The sequence below is a fragment of the Neoarius graeffei genome, chromosome 12 (genome assembly GCF_027579695.1).
Source record: "Neoarius graeffei isolate fNeoGra1 chromosome 12, fNeoGra1.pri, whole genome shotgun sequence".
Classification (NCBI taxonomy): Eukaryota; Metazoa; Chordata; class Actinopteri; order Siluriformes; family Ariidae; genus Neoarius; species Neoarius graeffei.
This window is the reverse complement of record NC_083580.1, coordinates 5,386,384-5,401,146: the sequence shown is the minus strand read 5'-3', so window position 1 is coordinate 5,401,146 and position 14,763 is coordinate 5,386,384. Positions and strand designations below refer to the sequence as shown.

The following is a 14,763-nucleotide window of genomic DNA, read 5'->3' as shown; positions in this document are numbered from 1 at the left end:
GGGATATTTATGCACAAAGAGTGAGAAAGAAGGAAATGCAAGAAGGAAAATCTTTTTTTTTTAATTCAGTCAATTTCATCAGCTTCACTTAGTTAAGTTATAGTGTGCCAAAATAAACAGAACAGATTTACACGCTGGCATTTTAATTTTTTGTGCATCAGTGCTGTTGGCTCGGCTCGGCTCGCTGGCGAAACCTGATTGGCTGATAGGGAAGGCGGCAACGTGAAGTCACAGTCCAGCCTCTGTGAGACGGTTCAGGCAAGCAAATTGAGAGCAGATCTACTCTCAGCAGGGAGCCATAAATATAAAACAAGAGCATGAGAGAAGCAGGAGCAGAGAAAAAAATGTGCAAGCAGCAACATCAGTCTGTTATGTAAATGCAAAATGTGGGCTAGTTTTGAGAAGTAAAAGTGAAATGAATGAATTCTGTCGTGATCAGTGCTGAGGCTCGTTCTTCATACAGATTAGCCGAACTGGATTTGACGTGATCTTGAATTCACCTTCGAAGCAGGCTGTAGAACTAACCTGTGGCGTTGACAATGCGGTTGGCGCGGATGATACCGTAAGGTGTCTGGACATCCCATCTGCCATCAGGTGTCGGGACGAGACCGGTCACAGGGGCGGGGTTGTAGATCTGGGCGCCGTACATCCGAGCTCCTGCAGCGAGAGCCATGGTGAGAGAGTACGGATCAATGTGTCCATCACCGGGAGTGTACAAACCTGCTAAGACCTGAGGAACAGAGAGAACAATGATGCACAGAGGGTTTTTTTTTCCCCAAATTAAATTCATACAGTGTAAACCAAATTTGGTTCCTCCTCACCTTGTCCTTGTTGAGCAGAGGGACGAGCTCGTGGACTTTCTCAGGTTCGATGAAGAACTGTGGTGTGGGGTGCCAGTGAGTGCGGGCCATCTGGTACTTCATCTCGTCCACTCGAACCGGAGTTGAGGCAATCCTCACACTTCCTGGTTGATGGAAGCCCACAGCCTGGAACCATTACTCTACATTACCGTCACATCATTACTCCCGCATTCTTTATAATGAAACTTGTTTGGAAATCTTCTCAGTGTTAATAAGAACCTCGGAAGGACTGATTGATTGATTTAAAGTAATGCAATAAGAGAAATTTTCTGGCTGCCTAAAGAACCATTCAACTTACATCAACTTAAATGTTTCCCACTATAAATGTTACTGGTGTGTACCGGAAAGTAATTATTTGGTATTTATTATTATTGCGCCCGCTAAAAAAAAAAAAAATACAGTTAAAGGTTCTGACTGCACAGTTGAATTCTGGGCAAAATGTTCGATTTCTATCGCTGCTGGAGTTTTGAGATGTTTCACTGTTGCACACACACACACCGTGTATCCTGTGTTTAAATGTTTTGCTGAGATAAAAAGCGTCCCGCATTTTATGATTACGGAGATCGCCGAAGCAAGTGAGCAACAATATCACATAACCACCATGGGGAGTTTGGTGTTTGACCCACTTTTAACCAAAACAAGTCGGCGTGGGCGAACACAGCGGACTCGGCTCTCTCTCCAGCGGAAAAGAGAAAGAAAGCCTGCCTAGTGAGTGCAACTGCAAGATAGAGCAAGGTTAGAGAGATGACGTGTCATTTTTCTGGACAGATAACTAAATCATTCTAGCTAGCGCTTAGCTATCTTAGCCTTAGAACGCATGGGCTCGACTCCACGGTAGCGAGTATGGAGTTATTATACACCTAATGTTTTGATCTTACAGAGAAAGAAACGAGAACACACAAGCAGGAACAGAGAAAAGATATATTCGTCTTTTGTTTCACGGACCTATTCAACTACAAATTACATCCCTGTGACTCAAAACTCTCCGAGGTCGATGCAGGGTCACGATGTTTTCTGCACGTCGCCATCTTGGTGTGACGCAGTTCCATAGTTATGCTAATTAGTTAAAGTTCCTCGCTTGTGTTCGTAAACAGGGCCATACTGTTTACCTCAAGAGGCAGGAAAACGGCCCAAAATGGAGAAAAGCAACACTCAGGAAATCAAAACAATCACGTCTCGTCTGTATGATATTGTTCTTGCAAGACACAGGAAAATGCCATGCATAATAAAAAAAAATTTTAATTTCAGATGACTTTGCTACCAGTGAGTTGGCCTAGTGGTTAGCGTGTCTGCCTCTTGATCGGGAGATTGCAAGTTCTACTCACGGTCATGTCATACCAAAGGCCATCATAAAAATGGTACCTACTGCTGTCTGGCAAGGCACACTGCAATACAGATGTGAGTGGGAAGTCAAACTCTCATGGTTACCAAAGGGCTAGCCCCCCTGCTGTAACCCTAGCTATGTAATAGGCGAGAGGCCGAGGGCTACGGAGATTGGCACTGCCACATGGCGTGGGAAGGACCTTGATTGATTTGCTGTCAGCACCTGTAAATGTCTTTAGTGAAGTGAATAAATCCTAATCATAAATGTATCCACCAAAATGCCATTGCCATGTTTTGATTGCCCAGAGTAAGCTAAAAAAAAAAAGTGGTAGCTAATCTCATCTCATCTCATTATCTCTAGCCGCTTTTTCCTGTTCTACAGGGTCGCAGGCAAGCTGGAGCCTATCCCAGCTGACTACAGGCGAAAGGCGGGGTACACCCTGGACAAGTCGCCAGGTCATCACAGGGCTGACACATAGACACAGACAACCATTCACACTCACATTCACACCTACGGTCAATTTAGAGTCACCAGTTAACCTAACCTGCATGTCTTTGGACTGTGGGGGAAACCGGAGCACCCGGAGGAAACCCACACGGACACGGGGAGAACATGCAAACTCCACACAGAAAGGCCCTCGCCACCCACGGGGCTCGAACCCGGACCTTCTTGCTGTAAGGCGACAGCACTAACCACTACACCACTGTGCTGCCCAAATGGTAGCTAATGTAATATAATAATGTATTGCTCACCAGTTTGCTAGTTAAATGCATTAAAACAGACACAAATGAGTAAATACATTCCCACCAGAGGGATGACTCACATAGTCATTATCCATTTCTGAGAAAGTGCCTTAGCACATAGTGTTTGTGTCCTCAACAACAAGCCAGCGAGTTGATGTCCAACGTTTAGCTGGTGTTTTTCTCTTCACAACAGATATAAAAGATATTTAGGTCAGGCTGGAGTCTTTATTTGACTTTATGTACCAAGCAGGAGAGTTAACAGGCAGCTTTAATTAGCTTTGTCCACTACACACACACACACACACGTTCCTGGTTTTTAAAACAATGTCTGTCTAATGTACGTACACAAAGTACAATGTATAGTAAAATCTGACGAGTGGAATGAAAAAGGTGGTTGGATTCAGAACAAGAAAACAGCATTATAGTCACAGCATCGTATCACCACGAAGCATTTTTAAGATACAAGTACAAGATACACCATCATTCAAAATTCTTTGGACAGATACTGGAAGTGAAAGTACATCAGCGAGCGAAAAGATATCTAACAACATATGTTGTTAGAAAAACAAGACAGGAACATCAAGAAACTGACAGCAATGAACAATCACAATTCCACGAATTAAGAAGATGACATACTGGGGCGTCGTGGCTCAGGTAGATAAGGCGCCGTACCATAAATCCGGGGACCCAGGTTCGATTCCGACCCGAGGTCATTTCCCGATCCCTCCCTGTCTCTCTCCTGCTCATTTCCTGTCTCTACACTGTCCTATCCAATAAAGGTGGAAAAAGCCCCCCCCCCCCCCCCCCAAAAGAAGACGACATACAATTTAAGAAACAACCAGTCACAGCGCTGTAAAGTTCATACAGATAGATTTAAAGCTAGGCGGCTTTTCGATTTCATAAAATCTGTGAAATTTAGTTCCGTCTGAAATTTGGTCATTGTGATGTATGTTTATTTCTGTAATATCTCACTAAATATCAGGCCATTCTGTGGCTGGGAAGTTATTTAATTTGAGGGGATTAAAGCAAATAATGTGCATGAAATCGCTCGCTTCATGCAGTCAAGCAGACAGAGGAAGTCCGTGTGTGTGTGTGTGTGTGTGTGTGCGCATGCGCAGGTTTACCTTTGAGCGTGCACTGACAGTTCCATCATTCTGTCACTAAACGAACAGCTGATCACACCGAGGTGCTCGCTGAGCGCCAATATTTATTAGTTTGGTCCTGCGTTTCCTTTCCTTCGTATATAACATAACATCTTTTCTTCTCACTTTCTGTTACTCTAGTCGGTCTTTCACGTTTCATTCGTGTCCTCCATTTTTCTCTCCTATTTCAAATTTGTATCCCACAATACCTTGAGTGAATGGAGAAAGCCCACCATGTGATGCATGACGTAGTGTCTTGAATTGGGTCACGGTGAAGCAGGAAAAAATAGCTGAGAATTTAGGGCCACATGGCCCTGAATTCATTAATTGTTCTATGAGAAAAAAAACTAATAAAATTGGAAGTCTGTGATTTGTATGCAGTAGCTTTCCGTCCACTAAACAAAAATAACTGGCTGTCGGGGAAAATTCTTTTTATGACCTACACTTGAAAAATCTAAAAGGCAGTCTAGCTTTAATTACCAGCGTATTAGAATTTCTGAAGTGTTTTTTTATTCTTGGCGTTTACGAATTTTTAGTGTTTATTGTTGAATATTTTTTGTCTTCGGCTTTGTTACGTAAAAAAAGATATGGATATGTTTTATTTAATTAAAGACCATTGATTGATTGATTGATTGATACACTTCCTGTCATTTCCAACCTGCTCTTTAATGTCTTACCTGGCCTGTCTCTGCCTCCAGCTGCTCATACAGTTTAATGCTGTAATAATGAATCTTCTTTACATTGATCCCTGGATGGTAGTAAGTCGTCAGTCCAGCCTGCAGACAGAAACATCATCATCATCGTTATATACATGATCATCATACTGTCAGCACCGTCACACTGAATAAAGTCCCAAAAGTTCATTTACTGCTGGAAACAATTGCTTACGAGCGTAAGTTCTTATAGTTGTTGTACTGAGGATGTCTCTCATCTCATCTCATTATCTCTAGCTGCTTTATCCTTCTACAGGGTCGCAGGCAAGCTGGAGCCTATCCCAGCTGACTAGGGGCGAAAGGCGGGGTACACCCTGGACAAGTCGCCAGGTCATCACAGGGCTGACACATAGACACAGACAACCATTCACACTCACACCTACGGTCAATTTAGAGTCACCAGTTAACCTAACCTGCATGTCTTTGGACTGTGGGGGAAACCGGAGCACCCGGAGGAAACCCACGCGGACACGGGGAGAACATGCAAACTCCACACAGAAAGGCCCTCGCTGGCCCCGGGGCTCGAACCCAGGACCTTCTTGCTGTGAGGCGACAGCGCTAACCACTACACCACCGTGCCGCCCGTACTGAGGATGTACATTACTTAATACATTATCCATTTTACAATAACGTACCATAAACTTGTAAAATGTGGAGGTTTTTTCAAGATTAAATGCTTTTTGGGGAATTACAATAATTTGAGTGCTAATTAGAGATTGTTGCAAAAAAATGTCAGTGTAGTAGTTTTGTTGCCTTTTTTTTTTTAAAAAAACCAAGAAGCTCAGAAAAAATAATCGAAAAATCTGACCAGTGTTGTATCAGAAATCGTACGAGCCAATCAGGTTGCAGTATCCAAATACAAGCCATGTGACAAGAGTTTACCAGGGAAGGGGGCGGGGCTTCTATGAGTATCACCAAAACAGAACTGTGATTTCTGTTTAAATTAAATATTTAAATCTCAAATTCTCTAAATCTCAGTGTGCCGAATATGGTGGGTTTCTTTCAGTTGTTTAAGACCTACAGCATGCCAGGTAGATCCAGCAGTCAGCTCGGACTTCTCCAGAAGCACCACATCCTTCTGTCCGGCTTTGGCCAGATGGTAGGCCAGACTCACACCGACACATCCTCCTCCGATGATCAGAGTCTCGGCGGTATCCTTCAGCCTCTTCCCCAAAGCACCTACACCTCTATCGCTGAGAGAAAGAAAAGGACAGAGGATGGAGAATGATGGGAAGTAAAACAGAAACTATTTGTGGGTGGATGATGTCCTTCCACTTACCCTGTGTCCGAAATCGCTCACTCGTTCACTACTCCCTACTCCCTATATAGGGAATTACTATATAGAGGACTATATACTGAGCTCATTGGTAAAATAAAAATTTTTTTAAAAAACGCTTTCGGACACTAGTCCGTCGCGCTGGTATTTATGTCATTACTGTCACACAATTAAAACGTGCCAGATCAGTCAGCTGGTGGGTTTTCAAAATAATTAATACATGCATGTATTTTTGTAAGGCGGCATGGTGGTGTAGTGATTAGCGCTGTCGCCTCACAGCAAGAAGGTCCGGGTTCAAGCCCCGTGGCCGGCGAGGGCCTTTCTGTACAGAGTTTGCATGTTCTCCCCGTGTCCGCGTGGGTTTCCTCCGGGTGCTCCGGTTTCCCCCACAGTCCAAAGACATGCAGGTTAGGTTAACTGGTGACTCTAAATTGAGCATAGGTGTGAATGTGAGTGTGAATGGTTGTCTGTGTCTATGTGTCAGCCCTGTGATGACCTGGCGACTTGTCCAGGGTGTACCCCGCCTTTCGCCCATAGTCAGCTGGGATAGGCTCCAGCTTGCCTGCGACCCTGTAGAACAGGATAAAGCGGCTAGAGATAATGAGATGAGATGTATTTTTGTGATAAATTCATATTATACTGAGCGTATTTCACACATTAATCAATTCAAAGTACCTGCATCTTTCAGTTCTTTTTTAATCAATGTTGAATACTTTCTTCTTTGCCGCTGCATTTTATTAAATCAAATTTGAGACTTTTAATTTGATTTCTTTCAGCACAACTGCAATGCATGATGGGATATATTGCTTGGTTAGTGACCATTATACACTTCTTTTCGTGATGCATTGTGGGATACTTTGAGTACACTATATAGGTCAAGTCAAGTCAAGTCAAGTCAAGTTTATTTGTATAGCGCTTTTAACAATAAACATTGTCGCAAAGCAGCTTTACAGAATTTAAACGACTTAAAATATGAGCTAATTTTATCCCTAATCTAATCTATCCCCAATGAGCAAGCCTGTGGCAACGGTGGCAAGGAAAAACTCCCTCAGACGACATGAGGAAGAAACCTCGAGAGGAACCAGACTCAAAAGGGAACTCATCCTCATTTGGGCAACAACAGACAACATGACTGTAACATTAACAGTCCTAACATAAAGTCAGCTTCGTTGATGCTATAAACCCCCCACCGACGGAAACCCGAGCGCAAAACCGTTCGCGACAACCGTAGCCCTAAAGTCAGCAAGTCAACTGCAGTCCCCAGCCACAAAAGCACCACTGCAAGAGTCCTTAGGGTGTAAATAATCCTCACTAACATTTCGGACAGCACTACAAAATGGCGTCCTCACTATATAATGAGTAGGGAGCGATTTCAGACACAGGGACAGTGTTCCAGAGATCGGGTCTTGATCCACTCTCACCCTGACGAGGATACAGATGAACAAACAAACAAATGATGGTGATAATGAAGAAGTCTGGCATCCCTGGACTTAATTAAAGCCGACTCCAATTTAGGTTCAAGACTCAAGAAGGTTATAATCATATGTGCAAACTTGATTGTACAAAGAAATTCTTAGTTTGCACATTCACATGATGCTCAAGTAGAAAATGGAAGATAAATCATCACAAATAAAATAACGACAATGTAAAAACAATGTAATATAAGAACAATGTCGTAGGCATATTTTATATAGAGTTTTTCGACCCACGTGACCGTTGCCATGTCAACAAGTAGACGGTGCCATTTTAACGGTCACAAATATGGCGACTACCGGTAGTGATACACTGTTGATCATGACGAAGTCTCATTGTCAAATATTTTATCCGGCCTAGATGACGCGAGTAAGAAGCGATATCACCAGAAAATCAATGATGCCGGTGTACGTGATCCGTACACGTTACCAGGCTATCTTTTTCTGGCTTTGCAGCGCTGCAGCGCGGGTGATCTTCCTGACCTGCAGTCAGGCGTGTGGGAAATACCAGGGAAAAAACATAAAAGAAAAAGGAGCGAGATGCAGAAAACACCTTCACTATCCAGCGACGTAGGGCATTTACAGGGCGAGCAGAGGGAGAGGTATTTGCAAAAATTGAGGTTAGCAGGCTTAGAGAACGACGTTTACCTGCTTCCACCGGGATTGTTCACTGACGTACGGAAGTACACGAAGCCCTCGTCTTTACCTGACTTCGGCCCACATGATCTGTATACCTATGTCGTTAAAAACCAGGCTGGGTAACATGCCTACATCAGCGGGTCGTCCCTGGAGCCGGTGGTCGCCATCTTATTACAGCTAAGGTTTGTTCACATTTTCATTTACTTTTGGTCCTCAGGATAAACAAAATGTTATTAAATGTCATTGAAATAACTTCTTAGTCTGTTGAGACATGTCCCGTTATAAATTTGCTGTTACCAGGCAATGACCAAGAACTGTATTATTATTATGGTCGGTGTAGTTGTAGCAGTGCACTAGCAGCTAGCTGTTAGCACTAGCTAATGTCAACAACATAGTAGCTGGTATGTTACTGTAGCAATGTTTACGTTCAGTCATTTGGATGACTGTTAAAACCTTTCAGTCTCAAGTTTTTCCTTTACTGTATTTACTAGTTTACTGAGCTCCCAGCCTGCCCGAGCTAGCGCACTCGCTCCCAGCCTGCCCGAGCGCGCTAGCTCAGTAAACTAGTAAATACAGTAAAGGAAAAACTTGAGACTGAAAGGTTTCAACAGTCATCCAAATGACTGAACGTAAACATTGCTACAGTAACATACCAGCTACTATGTTGTTGACATTAGCTAGCTTGACCTTCAAAATGGCGGACACCGGGGCGTCATGTGACCTGTGACGTCATGTCGAAATCCTCTATAGACCTGCATAGACTATAGAATGCATAGTGTAGATTGTATAGCATTGAGTGAGTGAGTGAGTGAGTGAGTGAGTGAGTGATGTTCGTTCAATATTGCACAAGATGTACTGCAAATGAAAATATACACAATATACAAAGCCGAGGATTTCTGAAACCACTTATTCATCCGTCCATCCATTATCCGTAGCCACTTATCCTGTGCATGGTCGCAGGCAAGCTGGAGCCTATCCCAGCTGACTATGGACGAGAGGTGGGATACACCCTGGACAAGTCGCCAGATCATCACAGGGCTGATACATAGACACCAACAACCATTCACACTCACATTCACACCTACGGTCAATTTAGAGCCACCAATTAGTCTAACCTGCATGTCTTTGGACTTTGGGGGAAACCGGAGCACCCGGAGGAAACCCACAAGGACATGGCGAGAACATGCAAACCCCACACAGAAAGGCCCTCGTCAGCCGCTGGGCTCGAACCTAGAACCTTCTTGCTGTGTGGTGACAGTGCTAACCACTACATCATCACCGTGCCGCCCCACTTATTCTTTTTCATTACAATTCTAAAAGACAGAAAAATGTTTGTGCACAGGCTACACTTTGATAACCGGCAGCGAAGAGATAATGAAGTATTTGACTCAGCAGTCAAATGCATAGAATAAAATGTTGTCTTATTGATAAAGCAATATGTTCAAAAATGAATAATGATTTCACAAAATATTTTGCATGCACAGAAGTGTCTGTGGTGCTCAAGAGATTACATCTGCCCCAGGTATTCACTAAATGAATAATAATAATAATAATAATAATAATAATAATAATAATAATAATAATAAGCAGAAGAAGAAGAAGAAGAAGTAGAAGAAGAAGAAGAAGAAGAAGAAGAAGAAGAAGAAGACTGACACATGATTTAAAAGTATCACTTTTTTTCACTCCATCAGCCATGCAAGACACACTTATATCTTACTCACACACACACACACTCACACTCACACCCTGAGAACTGATTTGTGTAGTCCTTACTTTTTCTCCTCTGTGTCTTTCTGCAGTTTACAGCTGAAACTCCGCACTGTGACTCCCCTCACCTTCCTGCACAGGTTCAAATCTCTTCTTAATTGCACATGAAGTGTATTTAAAAGTCTGGCCATGTTGCTCCAGTTATTATTGCAGACCCTCAGCTTTCCTGACTCTGCAGCATGCGCACTCTCAAACCCGCCTCCTCCTCCTCCTCCTGCTCCCTCCTTCTTGTTGTTGGGTTTTCTACGCATGCGCACTGGCTCACCTAAACCAGACTAATTCTAAACTGTTGTCCATGTTAACCTCTCTTTATTTCGAAATATAACGTTGAATTAAGTCTGTAATGCAGACTTATGTATTACCTCTGTCCTCAAGGACACTTTATACACTCACTGGCCACTTTAATAGGAACATGTTCTTGATTCTAAGATCCCTGTTCTTGGCTGCAGGACTGGAACTCAATGTGTTCTCCTGCTGTTGCCTGCTGAGATGCTTTTCTGCTCACTACAATTGTCAAGTTTGTTTGTATAGCGCTTTTAACAATAAACATGTCAGCCACACTAGAGCACCCGGGGAGCAGTCAGGGGTTAGGTACCTTGCTCAAAGGCACTTCAGCCCAAGGCCGCCCCACGTTAACCTAACTGCACATCTTTGGACTGTGGGGGAAACCGGAGCACCCGGAGGAAACCTATGCTGACAACATGCAAACTCCACACAGAAAGGCCCTCGCCAGCCGCTGGGTTCAAACCCAGAACCTTCTTGCTGTGAGGCAACCGTGCTAACCGCTACACCACTGTGCCGTCCAACACGCAAGCCTGTGGCGACGGTGGCAAGGAAAAACTCCCTCAGACGACATGAGGAAGAAACCTCAAGAGGAACCGGACTCAAAAGGGAACCCATCCTCATTTGGGCAACAACAGACAACATGACTATAACATTAACAGTCCTAACATAAAGTCAGCTTCGTTGATGCTATAAACCCCGCGCCGACGGAAACCCGAGCGCAAAACCTAGCCTGACAAAAAAGCAATATTGGATAATGTGCAATATAAATGTGCAACACCTCTCCTGCTGGAATTTTTCCTATCTTTTTAATATATTTGTATATGTAAATACTTAACTTATTTATCTAGAAGTTTTCTAAAGACTTAATTTATCTAGAAGTTCTCTCTTTTTTTCTATTCTATTCTCTGTTTATCCTATAATAATGCTACTGGAATTTTAATTTCCCTGAGGGAACCCTCCCAAAGGGATCAATAAAGTTCTATCTAATCTAATCTAATCTAATCTAATCTAATCTAATCTAATCTAATCTAATCTAATCTAATCTAAACCATTCACAACAACCACAGTCCCAAAGTCAGCAAATCAACTGCCTGTTAGGACTAGGACTGTTTTGGCCTCTAGAGGCCGCTGTTATTTCCTTTTCATGTCGTGTTTATTTTGGCCTCTAGAGGCCGCCACTGTTCCTGTGTCTTGTGTTTGTGTTAATTGCCTAATTATCTTCACCTGTGTCCTTAATTAGTTTGTCTATTTATACCCCTGAGTTCAGTCCTCTTGTCACGGAGTCTTTGTGCTGTTATGTTTATCTCCAGTTTCCTTTGTACTGTGTTTTTTGATCTTCTTAGCTTTTGAATTTTTGCACTTTGCTTTTCTTTTGGATTATACTCTTTGGTTTTTTTTTTTGTCTTTTGTTTTGCCCTGTATATAGTGTATATAGTTTAAATAAACCTTTTGATTCTTTTTCTACTTCCGCCTCACGCCTCTGCATTTGAGTCATCCCCCTGGTTGCCTAGTGGGGGTTTGCTGGATTATCACACCAACGAACCAGGTTCGAATCCCAGCAAAACCCTAACAGAAAGACTCCGTCATGACCGACTCAGCAGAGGCTGCTTCAACTGTCTACCCGGCCAACCTTCAGGGAATTATGGCAGCTTTGACACGCTTCGGAGCGACCATGGACGCTCATGGACGTACGCTCACCAGCCAACGTGAGGCCCTCGCTCGCCACGAGGAACTGCTTCAGCAAATTGGGAAAACCCTGGCACAGCTGACATCTCTGCCTGCATCTCCTGCTCCTGATCCAGTTCCTGCTCCTGATCCAGCTCCCACTCCTGCTCCAGTGCCTCCTGCAATGCTGCCTTCTTCACCTCGCGAACCCAGCCTTCCTGCACCACAGAGGTATGACGGCAAGCACAGTGAGTGCCGAGAGTTCCTTACCCAGTGTCAACTCACCTTTGAGCTTCAGCCTACCACCTACACTACGGATCGCCGCAAGATTGCCTTTGTGATCACCTTATTAGCTGGTAAGGCGCGAGCCTGGGCTACTGCTATCTGGCAAAGACAGGGACCTGAGTGCTTTGATTTCCAGCTGTTTTCTGAAGAGATGCTTCGGGTCTTCGATCAGGCAGACATCAGTACCGACGCAGCCCGAAAGCTCATGTCCATCCGGCAAGGAGGAAGCGTCGCAGATTACGCCATCTCGTTCCGAACACTCGCAGCAGTAAGTGGATGGAACGAGACTGCCCTGGTGTCAGCCTTCCACCATGGTCTGTCTGACCCCATCAAGGACGGTCTGGCCTCTATTGGATGCCCAAGTGACCTCGAAACCCTCATCTCACATGCTATTCGTCTGGACAACAGGATGAGAGAACGCCACCAAGCCTTGAGCCCCCCCAGCCTCCCTACCTCTACCTGGAGACCGTCTACCTCCTTCAGTGACTGTCCAGAACCCATGCAAGTGGGTCGTACTCGCCTCTCCGCATCTGAGAGGGAGCGCAGAAGGAGGGACAAGTGCTGCATCTACTGTGGCAAGCCTGGTCACTTCCGAGCATCATGTCCCGAACTCTTGGGAAAAGGACCGCCCCGTCCAGCCGAGGGAGGGTTGTGACGGGGCCTACCCTCTCTCCCGGACTCCCTGGCCAAGGAATCTACATCCCAGTCTCCATCTCCTGGGGTGAGTCTGTCCACTCTTGTCAAGCTTTGATAGACTCAGGGGCGGCTGGGAACTTTATGGATATTCACTTCGCCCAAAGCATCAATATTCCGACTGCACCTCTTGAAGTCCCACTGTCTGTGTCTGCCCTCGATGGCCAAGCGTTAGGTGATGGAAGAGTCACCCAAGTTACTTCTCCAGTTTTCCTCCAGTCTCAAGGTCACAAGGAAGAAATATCCCTGCACCTGATTCCTTCACCTGAGTTCCCAGTTATTCTAGGCCTTCCTTGGCTTACTCGCCACAACCCTCGCATAGACTGGGTAACAAGCCAGGTTGTGGAATGGGGCCCTGCATGCCATGCCTCTTGTCTGCTCTCTAGCTCTCCTGTGTCTCCTGCCGAGCCCCCTGATCTCACCGAGTTATCTCAAGTTCCCACAGAGTACTGGGATCTCAAGGAGGTATTCAGCAAGAGCAGGGCCGCCGTTCTTCCTCCGCACCGGGCCTACGACTGTGCCATCGACTTGCTCCCTGGGACTACCCCTCCTCGTGGCAGACTGTTTTCACTCTCTCAGCCAGAACGCAAGGCCATGGAGGAATACCTCAAAGATGCCCTGGTCTCTGGGTTTATTCGACCCTCCACTTCACCTGCTGGAGCCGGCTTCTTCTTTGTCGGCAAGAAGGATGGGGGGCTCCGACCATGTATTGATTACAGGGGCCTGAATAAGATCACTGTGCGCAACCGATATCCCCTTCCGCTGATGTCCACAGCTTTCGACCTGCTCCAAGGCGCCACCGTCTTCACCAAGTTGGACCTACGGAACGCATACCACCTCATCCGTATCCGACAGGGAGACGAGTGGAAGACTGCCTTTAACACCCCGTCTGGGCACTACGAATACCAGGTGATGCCCTTCGGACTCACCAACGCACCAGCTGTTTTTCAGGCCCTAATCAACGACGTCTTAAGGGACATGATTAACCTATACGTTTTTGTCTACCTCGACGACATCCTTATCTTTTCCAAGACCGTGCAGGAGCACCGCCACCATGTCCGCCAGGTTCTCCAGAGGCTGCTACAGAACAATCTGTTCGCCAAGGCCCAGAAATGCGAATTTCATGTTCCCGAGGTCTCCTTTCTGGGATTTATTGTACGGACAGGCCAACTCCAAATGGACCCTGCCAAGACCCTGGCCGTCCGGGATTGGCCTACTCCCAAGTCCGTTAAGGAGGTTCAGCGGTTCTTAGGATTCGCTAACTTCTACCGCAAGTTCATCAGGAACTTCAGTTCTGTGGCAGCACCCATGTCAGACCTCACCAAAGGGACAGGTGGATATTATGGCTGGTCTCCTCAGGCAGAAAAGGCGTTCAAAGACCTCAAGGACCGCTTCTGCACGGCACCCATTCTGGTTCTCCCGGACACCTCCCAACCATTCATCGTGGAGGTGGACGCCTCGGACAGTGGTGTCGGCGCGGTGCTCTCTCAACGTTCGGAAGGAAAGCTGCACCCCTGCGCTTACTTCTCCCACCGCCTGAGTCCTGCTGAGTCCCGGTACGATGTGGGGGATCGAGAACTGCTAGCGGTCAAACTGGCCCTTGAGGAGTGGAGGCACTGGCTGGAGGGAGCACAACATCCATTCCTGGTTTGGACTGACCACAAGAACCTGGAGTACCTCCAGCAAGCCAAGAGACTGAACCCTCGACAGGCTAGGTGGGCCCTGTTTTTCAGTCGGTTTGACTTCACCCTCTCATACCGCCCCGGCTCCAAGAACACCAAACCTGACGCACTGTCCAGACTGTTCTCTGCCACTAACAGGGAGAATGAAGTCGGGCCTATTATCCCTGTGTCCCGGATTGTGGCCCCTGTCCGCTGGGGTATTGAGGAGGCTGTCCGA

General features: G+C 45.6%; 1 protein-coding gene across 2 annotated transcripts in view; it reads right to left on the bottom strand.

Moving 5' to 3' along the window:
• dmgdh (dimethylglycine dehydrogenase) overlaps positions 1-10,126 on the bottom strand; it is a 47,511-nt gene extending 37,385 nt beyond the window's left edge. Inside the window, exons 1-6 of one of the 2 annotated variants that reach the window (XM_060935410.1) lie at positions 9,943-10,126; positions 9,681-9,698; positions 5,804-5,975; positions 4,747-4,845; positions 822-986; positions 526-730 (exon numbers count right to left, since the gene is read on the bottom strand). In XM_060935410.1, the coding sequence (XP_060791393.1) occupies positions 526-730; positions 822-986; positions 4,747-4,845; positions 5,804-5,975; positions 9,681-9,698; positions 9,943-10,067 (784 nt within the window). In that variant the 5' untranslated portion in view covers positions 10,068-10,126. The remainder of the gene's footprint in view (positions 1-525; positions 731-821; positions 987-4,746; positions 4,846-5,803; positions 5,976-9,680; positions 9,699-9,942) is intronic. The other variant, XM_060935411.1, reaches the window with a different exon arrangement.
• Positions 10,127-14,763: the final 4,637 nt, after the last annotated feature.